This window comes from Rousettus aegyptiacus, unplaced genomic scaffold, assembly GCF_014176215.1.
Source record: "Rousettus aegyptiacus isolate mRouAeg1 unplaced genomic scaffold, mRouAeg1.p scaffold_m13_p_14, whole genome shotgun sequence".
NCBI lineage: Eukaryota > Metazoa > Chordata > Mammalia > Chiroptera > Pteropodidae > Rousettus > Rousettus aegyptiacus.
This window is the reverse complement of record NW_023416289.1, coordinates 8,208,947-8,219,138: the sequence shown is the minus strand read 5'-3', so window position 1 is coordinate 8,219,138 and position 10,192 is coordinate 8,208,947. Positions and strand designations below refer to the sequence as shown.

At 55.7% G+C, this 10,192-nt stretch overlaps 1 protein-coding gene across 6 annotated transcripts in view; it reads left to right on the top strand.

Annotated features, from left to right (window-relative positions):
- The first annotated feature begins 871 nt into the window (after positions 1-871).
- KIFC3 (kinesin family member C3) overlaps positions 872-10,192 on the top strand; it is a 34,495-nt gene continuing 25,174 nt past the window's right edge. For 3 of the 6 annotated variants that reach the window (XM_036231313.1, XM_036231311.1, XM_036231312.1), the window contains exons 1-3: positions 872-968; positions 4,767-4,977; positions 7,492-7,634. In XM_036231313.1, the coding sequence (XP_036087206.1) occupies positions 4,806-4,977; positions 7,492-7,634 (315 nt within the window). In that variant the 5' untranslated portion in view covers positions 872-968; positions 4,767-4,805. Of the gene's footprint in view, positions 969-4,748; positions 4,978-5,026; positions 5,354-6,760; positions 6,859-7,491; positions 7,635-10,192 lie in introns of those variants that run through there. The other 3 variants (XM_016151292.2, XM_016151299.2, XM_016151309.2) reach the window with 3 other exon arrangements.

Sequence of the window (10,192 nt, the reverse complement as noted above, 5' to 3'; positions counted from 1 at the left end):
GTAGGTGAGAACGTGGGGGTGCTGTGGCTGGGGAGGCAGCCCGGCCTCTGCATTCCTGCTGGAATGTGTGTGAAAGCGTGTAAAAGGGCATCTGTGTGCACGCTGAGGAGAAGGTGTGAGAGCACGCGTCAAAGTGTGTGCCGGGGTTTAAAAGGACAGGTATGCTAGGGTGTGAGACCAGCCGAGAGGATGTGAGAGACGGTGCGCGTGGGGAAGTGTACACGTGTACTGAGGGATGTGTGACGTGTCTGTGGGAAGGCCTGCGCGTGTACGATGCTGGCAGTGCGTGTGTGCGGTGGGCGGGAGTGAGAAAACGTAGACACGCACGAGCTAGACCGCGTCTGAGCACATGTGAACGCGTGGGCTCGATGTGGAGAGAACGTGCGTCCTAGAGCTTGAGTGTGCAAGGAACAGCAAGGAGGCACATGTAAGGGTATGCGAGTACTAACTACTGTGTGCGAAAGTTTCGTACTAGGGTCGGAGGATGTGCGTGGTAGAGAGTAAGCTCACGCGGAAACGTATGTATGTAAGAACTAGTGTGGGAACGTGTCTGTGCACTAATTAGAGCCTGTGTGGGGGACGTGTGCACTCGTGTGTGCGAGCCCATGCACGAAGCATCATCACGGGTGACACGCGTGTGCGCCAGTGGGCGAGCGCGCACGTGCGCGGGTCGAAGGGCGCTGGGGCCCCCTGGGTGCCGTCTGGGCTGAGTGCGGGCGTCCGAGGAGTGGGCGGCCCCGCGCGTGAGCGTGAGCGCGTGAGTGCGCGCGTGCGCGCGCTCCGCCGGAGCCGGTTGCCATGGGAACACGCCGCGGCCCGAGTTAATCATTTCCTGTGGAAAGTGTGCGGGAGGGGCGGAGCGGGGCGGGCCTCGGAGGCGGCGGCGTGGAGCTGCCTCCCGCTGGCTGGCCGGGCCCGCCGAGCCCCCGGCGCTGCAGCGACGCCGGGATCCTGCCTCCGCCGGGCCGGTGAGTCCGGGGCCGGGGCGGGCTGGGGGCGGCCTGGGCGCTCAGGGTCCGTCCGGCCTCTGCTCGGGGCGCCGCGTCCGGGCCCACCCTGCCCGCGGGACCCCCTGCCCGCACCCGCAGTGGGGCGCGGGGAGGGCGCGGCTCCGGAGAGCCGGCCTTGCGCGGTCCCCCTGCCGGCCCCTGCGCGCTCCGGCCGGAGCCGAGGACCTTGTCCAGAGCTGGGCATGGGGCGGCACGTCCGCTAGGCTCGGAGCAGCCTCGGGACCCCCGTTCCGATTTCATTGGCCGGGAAAGCCTGACCCTCCCGGGGAACCGCGTGTTCGTCAGCGCCGCCCCTTCCCTTTGCGGAGGTCCCCCGCACAGCCGGGGCTCCCTTGAAGGCTGCAGGTTCAGGCCCTCCCACCACGTAGGGCCCCTGGGCTGTTCCCCATTCCCCCTCGTAGGGCTGGGGGTGCGGTGCGCCAGCCCCGAGGTTAGGAAGGAGAGCCCCGGCCCGGTGCGTTCTTGGGCAGCAGGGTAACTGAGCGATTGACAGCGGCAGCCTTGGGGGGTGGGCGGGAGGGCGAGGTCCCAGCAGGGAAGACGAGCCAGAAACCACCTCCTTCAACCCCCTGTTCTGAGTTAGAGCAGAACTCTGGTGCAGCGAAGGGCCTGGTCCTGGGAGATTTAAGATTTTAGAGAGGGAGCTGTGTTTAAATACTCAAGTATTCCCCCAACCCCCAACACAGATGTCTCAAGGTGGTGGGTAGTGGCCACCCCTGGCCTTTGACATTTCCCTCCCCACTCTTTCTGCATTTGAGGCAGGGCGAGCACCTCTCCTTTCCCAGGCGTGTCCCCCATGCCCTTGATAAAGTAGCCATCTCCTTGGCCCGGGAGAGTCATTTGCAAGGAATGCAGCCTCAGAATGGGGCCCTATGTTTGCAATGACTGGACTTCAGGGACACAGGGTAATGAGGCCTGCAGTCCTTATGGGCACTAGGGAGCAGAGGTTTTCAACTCTGGGTGGTCCTGGAAAACCCAGGACGTGTGACCGTGTGTAGGGGAGGTCCCAGTTCCTGTCCAGCTCCCTGACCTTCTTCTCCCCGATCTCCCAGGAAAACTAAGCCCTCGCCAGCAAGCTGTCTCTGGGCAGTTTTTGAGTCTGTCCCTCAATCATTGCAATATCCCTGGTCTGGGGGTACAGGGCTGCAGCTCTACCACCATGGCCTGAACCCCAAGAGGCAATGTCCCTTTCCCACAGCTAGCCCCTCTGCATTCACTCACCCCCTTGCAGGTGAGTGATCACGGAAGAAATAAAAATTTTCAGTTCTCAGTATATAGCAGTATTGTTCTGAACACTTTGTATACACATTATCTAATCCGTATACCAACCCCATAAAGTACAGTTCTCCTCATTTTCAGATGCAGATAGTGAAGTGCAAAGTAATTCTCTCAGGTCACACACGTAGTAAGTGGCAGAGCTGGGTTCTGAACCAGCTTTTGGTCACAGCCACTCCCCATTGCCCCGTCCCATAGTCCTAGGTCGGTAGCAGCCCCAGCCTGGACCTATTCGAGTCCTTGATACTTTTGACCTTCATGCTCCCCTCTGCTAAATTCAGCTGCTTTTCTGCTTCAGGATCTTGCACACACCCTTCCTCTTTCTTCCTGTTAACTTCCCGGCTGCTTCCCTGACTTCCTTTCCAGAAAGCCACAGAAATATTTTCTCTTCCTGTCCCTGCCCCTCAGACTTAGCTGATCTCCTTAAAAGATTTTTCCCTCAACCCTGGAATTGACCTTTAATGCCCTGTTCGACATGCAGGTGGAGTCCATCTCTCTCTGTCTTTGCTCATCGGGCAGCTGGTCATTGGGGTTGATCATGTGCCCAGCTCGGTGCCCAGCAGCCTGGGGAAGCGGGCATCTGGCTGCTCCTCCTGGTTCCTTCCACTCCACAGTGGCCCGTCTTTGGTTCCTCGGGGGAGCCAGCCCACAAACTTGGATTAGCCTCTACCCCATCCTTTGGCCCACAGCCCTGCCCCCGTCCCAGTGAGACTACACCCAGGAGCCTCCTCCTCCAAATTGTCTTCTTCAGTCAAGGAAGGCAGAGACCATGAGTCTCTAGACAGGAGCCTGGCATTCTTCCAGGGCTCTGTGTACATTGGTCACCAGATCTTCTGGCCACCTGTCCCTGCATTCTTACTTCTTTCGACTTGAAGCTTCAATCATCCCTGTCCCTCTGTTGACCCAGCATGCTCCGGTCTCTCCTAAATACCACATCCTCTCGATTCAGCCTCTCTTTCCCACCCTAGCCAAACTTCCCCAAAGAGAAGGAAGTGGCGGCTTCCTGCAGCCCCCCGCCAATCCCTTGGTTTCTCCTCTGCCTTGCTCCACAGACATTCTTCCAGTTTGACCTCCCTGTGGCATGGTTCACTTACTGGTCACCTCTGCGGACGCTGCACCTACCTGGTGCTTCTGCTACCTTCCTCTTCAACTTCCCTGCCCTCCAGGAGTGAGCCGTCCTCCCTGGTGGCCTTTCATCTTGCGTGACCTTCGGTGACTGTATCCTGCCTGTGAAATTGTGGCCTCCCAGCTCTGAGCCTCCATCTCCAGCCCCGCTCTCTTCCGAGTTTCAGTTCGAGCCCTGGCATGTGTTCGTTTCAGGGCATTTAACCAACAAGCCGTTGCTGGGCATTTGGTGTGGATGTAGCTGGGGGAGCTGCAAAGATGAACATTCTATGAGCTCCACCCTGGGGACCACAGAGTGTCAGGGGAGATGGACATTGTTCAAATAGATGTCTGGCAGAAAGGAGTCGGTGCAGTGAGGGATGGAGGAAGTGGTCTTCAGCTCAGGTAGCACCATTAGGAAGTCCTTGGGTGCCTCCAACTCCATTTTAAAACCTAAAGCAAACTCCACACTGCCTCTCCAACCTGACTTGGCTTCTGTAAATGGCATCACTGTCCCAGTCTGAGAGAACAGCTTGTTCACCTTAAATGCCCTCAAGGCAGCTTTGTACACAATAGGTGCTCAATAAAGACTAGTGTACTGAATGCTGGAAGTCTGTGCTGTTCATTTGTTCAGTTTATAAGGCATCTGTGGGCTTTCCATCTAGACCAGGGCTAGTGCTCCCCACCCGACCCCACCCCATCCCACCCCTATTCTCCCACAGCTCCCGGGGCCTCCCTGCAGGCTGTAATGACTGTGAAGGTTTGTTGAAGTATTTACCTCCCTCCTTACAGGGAGCTTTGAGGCCATGTTTCTCCCGATCAAAGAGTTCCCCTGGCAAGTGTTTGGCACCTAGCAAGCACTGGATAAATAACTATCAAATGAAGAATGAATGAATCTTTGTATCTCAGTTCCTAGCCTGTTGCCCACAGATGCAGATCCTAAGGCTGGAGTGAAGTCTAGTTTGAATATGCGAATGAGCTGACTTTAAGAGAATTTGATATGTATATCTAACTTGTCCCTGGCCAGTCAGAGCCTCCTCGGATTAGATTTATGGCAGGGGCAGGTATTGACCGGCACTTCCTTCATGTGGGGTCGTGACCTGGTGTGTCTTTAAGCTGCCAGGCTCTTAAGTGGAGGGGCTGAGATGTGGGGTTTCCACATCCTGTTGCAGACACATCAGATGGGCTCCTTGCCTACTTCTGAGCCTCCCTACTTAGCGACAAACACCCCCAAATGGTGGCAGGCCCCATTTCTTCCCGTGAGCCCCCCAGGGGTCCTTGGGGGACATTCGACTTGGCCCAAACCCTCTAAAAGGCTCCCACCTGCTCCCGTGCTGGCCAGGGGGTCTTCATTCTGTTCCCTTGCTCTCCCCTCAGGCTGCCGGGCGCCCAGAGGAGGCTGCTGAGCCCCGGGCCATGGTCCAGTCTCGCCGGACCTGGAACCTGGGAGCCACGCCCTCGCTGCGCGGCCTTTGGAGAGTGGGCCGGGCCCCAGAGCCGGAGCCGGAGCCCGGGATGGCTCGCCCCGCCCCCGCCAGCCCGGCCTCCCGCCCTTTCCCACACACCGGCCCGGGGAGGTTGAGAACTGGTGAGTCCGCATTTTTAAAATGCCTCTTTATTTCCCTTCCTTCCTCCTGATACTAGAGATGAGAGCGAGGGTTCTCGCAAGTTCCTAGGCTCAGTCAGAGCTGTCAGGTAAATTACAGGGTCCGGCAGCAGCCGGCAAGCCGGGCGTGGAGTCAGGGCGTCAATCTCGCTGGGGCTGCTGCGCTGCGCTGTCTGTACGGAGGGAAGTCGCAGACGCTGAGTTGTACTCAGTCCCTAGAGCAGAGAGAACGCCGCCACCAGGCACGCGGTCCCAGCCCGGCCGGGTCGCGGTCGCCCCGGTGCGCCCGCGCTTGGCGGAGTGCTCGGGCTTTCCCTCTGCTTCTCCCTCCGGTTCCTGCCCGAGGCTGGTAAACAAGGTAGGCGAAGTGGCTGCCTGGCGTCCTGCGCGCGCTGACACTTGATCCCGCCCGCCGGTGGCGGGAGGAGTGGATGAAGTCGCTCTGGATCCTGGCCGGGTGGGGTTTGGGTGCTGTGCGCTCTGTTTTAGATGCCATCCAGGGTGGCTTCTGCTGGGGTCCGGGACAGCAGGTGGGCAGTGCAGGAGTCCCCGCGTCTGGGCCACCGCGGTGCCCCCGGGGAAGCTGTCAACACACCAGCTCTCCTTTCTGGGTCATATCCCCCGGTGCCTCCAAGTTCAAGAAGTAGGCAGCAGCTCTGATTCTGGGTGGGGGCTGCATTGTCTGGGGAGCTGCCCTTGACCTTCTTCCAAGTTCCGCTTGGACAGGTCATCCTGGAAGTGTCCGTCAGGGGAGAGAGGCATCTTCCGACCTGATGCTTTCAGGTGTTGGCTGTCTGTTGCTCTTGACCTACGGGGTAAAGGGTTTAGATTACTAGCCTGTTTGAGCTGGCAGAATCCCTCTAGGCCATCAGGTCCAAGCCCCTCAAAGTACAGAAGGGGAAACTGAGGCCCAGAGAGGGCACACAGCAAAATCCTGTTAGGTTTCCTCTCTCCTACCACATTCGTACTGTCAGTGGCAGCCAGAGCGATGCCCTCCAAGGTCTCTCTGCAGGGGTCATTGCGGCTGGGATGACCCTGGGGGCCTCCAGGAAAAGCTTGGGCTTTGGGGTCAGATGGCTTCGGTTGTCCGGAAGGGGCTGAAGATGGTCTCTACCCGACAAGGTTGTAAGGATTACAAATGGAATATGAACAAGGATTGCTTTTCTGGTTAAAAAAAAAAAGGAAAGAAAGAAAAAGAACAAAGAAAGCAAGCAGCCAAAAACAAAAACATGTCCGCTTGAAAAACTAAAAAGCAAAAACCAAGCTCAAAAACACAGAAAACTATAAACAAGAACATAAAAATCGACCGCATACCGTGGAGACACTGCCGGTTCCCGACCACGACCACCGCAGCCACGCAAGCATCGCAGGACAGCGAGTCGCGATCCTGTTGCTGGTGGAGGGTCCTGTCTTCGATTTGTAAAACGCACTTCCGTGGAGAGCGATACAGCGCAGCGGAAGGAGACGATGCCCGTGTGCACGCGCGTGTGCACCTGTAGGTGTATCAAACGAGGATTATCTGACCAAACAGACTTCCATCCACTTTTAAAATTTAAGGCAAAGGCCAGATGAAATCCTGGGCGTGAAATGCTACGCGTAGTGCCCGCCCCTGCATTGGGACTCGGCCGACCTGGTTGCCCCTGGGCCCCTCGGCCCTCACCTGGCACCGCGTGAACTCCTTATGTGTGTCACCCGTTTCGTCCTTACTGCAGGACTGTGATTTAGTTCCTTATCCCTATTTTATTGACAAGGAAACTGAGGCTCAAGAAGGGCACTTAGGGCCTGGGAAGCACTTGGCCCCTGGCTGGCGCTCATCCTGTCATCACACCCCAAGGTGGCGGCTCTGCCATCTGCCCCTGCAAGGCGAGCCCTCCCCCGACCCTGCCCCATCTGGCCCTGCAGGCTGTGCTGGAGGGTTGAAGTGGGGTGGATGGGGTGTCGGTGCCACGGTCAGCCCTCGCCCCGGTCTGCTGAGGGAGGTAATGTGTCAGAGGCAGGAGGGGACCCACCTTAGCTGATCCTGAATATGCTTTGGAAGGCAGTTCAGACCAGGCCACCCAGCTTGGGGTTGGCAGTGGTTCTTAGTGAAGGCAGTGGAGAAATTGCCACCTAGAGGCAGCCCAGGGAATAAAGCCTCAGCCCGGGGGTGCACCTCCTCTGGGGATTATTGTGGCCAGGTTGGCACTGCTCCCTTCTGCTGCTCTCTGCAGAGGACCCTCAGGAGCAAGTGCCTGCCCCTAAAGCCACTGTGGAGGGAGGGGAGCCCCCAGAGGGACTTGGGTGCCCTCCTATAGAGCATCTAGGGGCAGCTTTTGGTGAGAAAGGCCTATGGCCCCTGCCCAGTGCCAGGCCCTCCCTCTGTGTTAGCAGGCGTGTGAGAGCATGTGCGTCCCTCCTGGCTGGGCCTGGGTTGGCTGGAGTGTGTGCAAGCCACGCTCAGCTGCGGCCCTGCCCAGGGGTCCAAACATCTCATGTATCTTTTCTGTCTTGGGACAGGGCGTGGAAAAGATACCCCGGCCGGTGGTGACGAAGACTCTGGTGCCCGAATATCAGCCCACCCAGCCCTAGCTCAGTGCCGAGCCCTCAGCGTGGACTGCACTGGCCCCGGGAGCCCCCGCAGGCTCTACCTGAGTGTACAGGTAAGTGGCGTGGGACCTTAAGAAACATGAAGGGTCCAGCCAGGCAGGTGTGCCTTGGCCCTCCGAGCTCCAGCAACTGGGTCCCCGACAGGCTCCTCTGGGGAAGGAAGCACCGATGGAGATCTCGGGACCTGCCTTGTGCCTCTTTGCTAAGCTCCTCGTTGCACATCTGCCTGTGGGCCTGCGTGGATGGAGCAATTTGCTTTATTAATTATCTTGGGGGAAATCTCACAGACGGCAGAAGCTTTTCAGCCACACCCTGGCTGGCTGAGGTGTTAAAGTGGGAAATGTGAGGCCTTCTCTGAGAAGCTGTTAGGAAGACAGGCAGGTTTTAGGGTGGCTGTTTATTCCTGCTCGGGCGTGTGACTCCGTGGGGCAATACTTGCATTTCTTCATTTAAAGCGAGGATCCAAAGCTAGACAGAGGGCTTCGCCGAAGCTTGGGTTCTTCGATCATAGAAGTAATGCGTAACGATAGCGGTAATAGTAATAGTTTATTGAACACTGACTTCGGGCCAGGTGCTGTGCTGTGTATTATGTATCTCACATCAGTCCTCATAATAATCTTAAGACACAGTTACTGTTTTATCTGAGTTTCGTGGATGCAGTGATGAATGCTCAGAGGGGTAAAATATCTTGCTACTGGGCACAAAGCAAGCTGGGATCTGAACCACTAAACCTGATAAGCTTTACAACATATGGAGTAAAGAATTCACGCAGGCAGAGATGTAATATCTAGAAACTGAATATTTCCTATATCTTTGAGAAATCCACTATTAAGAGTCTGGTGTTTATTTTTTCAATGAATTATATTTATACAATTTTTGTTATTTACTTTTGCATATTATTCTGTGGCTAGCTGTTTCCCTCAACAGTCACTCTTGATGGTTTCTTCATGCACGTCAATATAGATAGAATGACCTCATTCATTTAAACTGCTGCATAATATTCCATTCTAGGGTTTACCATGAATCTTCTAACCGATCCTCTGTATTTTTTCTGATGGCGATGAACTCCTTAAAGATCTATGCATTCATGCAGCTCTAGCATTGAGTAGTTTCAGGACCACACAGACTCTGCACTTTTTAAGTGAATGCATTTGTTAACACATATCTATAAAGTGCCTACTGTGTGCCAAGTGGTGTGCTAGGCGGTGACACACAGCCAAAGAAGAGCTATAGACCCGGCAGTGTGGTGGAGGCGCCAGAGAGCAATCACATGATCACACAAGTATGAATGTAAACCAGGCAAGGGCCACCGAGGTGGCGGCGGGGGACGAAGGGCCAGAGTTATCTGGGTGTGTTGTCAAGAGTCCCTGCCCTGCCCAGCCCCCCAAGACAGATTGTGCACGAGAGGGGCCACCTCAAAGGGACGTGAGCAAATGGGGGGCACGCCAGAGTGTGGGAAACACACGTGTCCTCATGCAGACAAGTCCGGGGCCCGGGTGGCACGTGGCCCCGCAGCCTGATCCGAACACGGGCCGGGTGCTTGCTCTTACCTCAGAGACAGACTTGGGCTTCAAGGTTCTCCTTGGCCCCTTTTGTGTGGTTCATCTGAAAACTGAATCAAATGGTCCTTTTATCAGTACGTTCTGTGAGAAAAGCAGGTCTGGTATGAGAACAGTTAAAGAAACCAGAGAATCTTTTTTTTTTTCTTCTTTTTTTTCTTTTTTGTCTGACTTGAGGCATTGGTAGTTAAATGGAGAGGGTCAGAAACCAGCTGCCCGGAGCTGGGCGGTGGCTCCGTTCTTGAATTTTGATTATGGGGTGTTGGGTTGTGGTTGCAGCCGAGTCCTGGGGTCAGCAGATCGGCTGAGGATGTCTAAGAAGCTCCAGCCAGCAACCCGTTTCCATGGTCTCACCATGCAAAGCTCTGTGACACTCATAGGTGCCTCGAGGTCCGAGGTCCGGGATGTAGGGCTGAAGTAGGGACCCAGGCACAGCAAAGCGACTCCCTAGGCTTCGCGACCCTCCCCAGCATCTCAAGCAGCTAAAACCTGAGCCCATCCCTGTGGAGGCGCTGCAGAAACTCCCAACCCCCCAGAGGCCCGTCTGCCCTTCCTGTGGCTTGGCCAACAGGCCAGAAATAGTGTAACCTTTGCTCTGGTCGGCAAATGGAAACTTCCAGCTGCCACCGTTACCGCCACCGCTGACAAGCCTGCTTGCGTTGGTGTGGCAGTTGGTCAAAGGGTGGGGACAAAATAGAGTTGGCAGAATATTCCTAAAAAAAAAAAAAAAAAGAGAGAGAGAGATAGCAAGATGGGCTCCCCCCCCCCCCCTTTTCAAGTAGAACTAACTAACTAGCTTGGTGGTGTTGCTTTTGGCTTCTTTTCAGTTCTCTTTATCGGCTTTTTTTTTTTTTTTTTATGATAAAAGTACAAAAAAAAATTTAAGACTAAAGAAGGAATGTAACACAAACGGCTACCTGGTGTGTAGCTCTTGCTGTGTGCCAGACACTTTTGAGTATTTTGCCTAAGTTATCGCAGTTACTCTTCACACCAGCTCCATGAGGTGGGCGGTTGTCATCATTTCTATTTTAAAAACGGGGAAACGAAGCTCC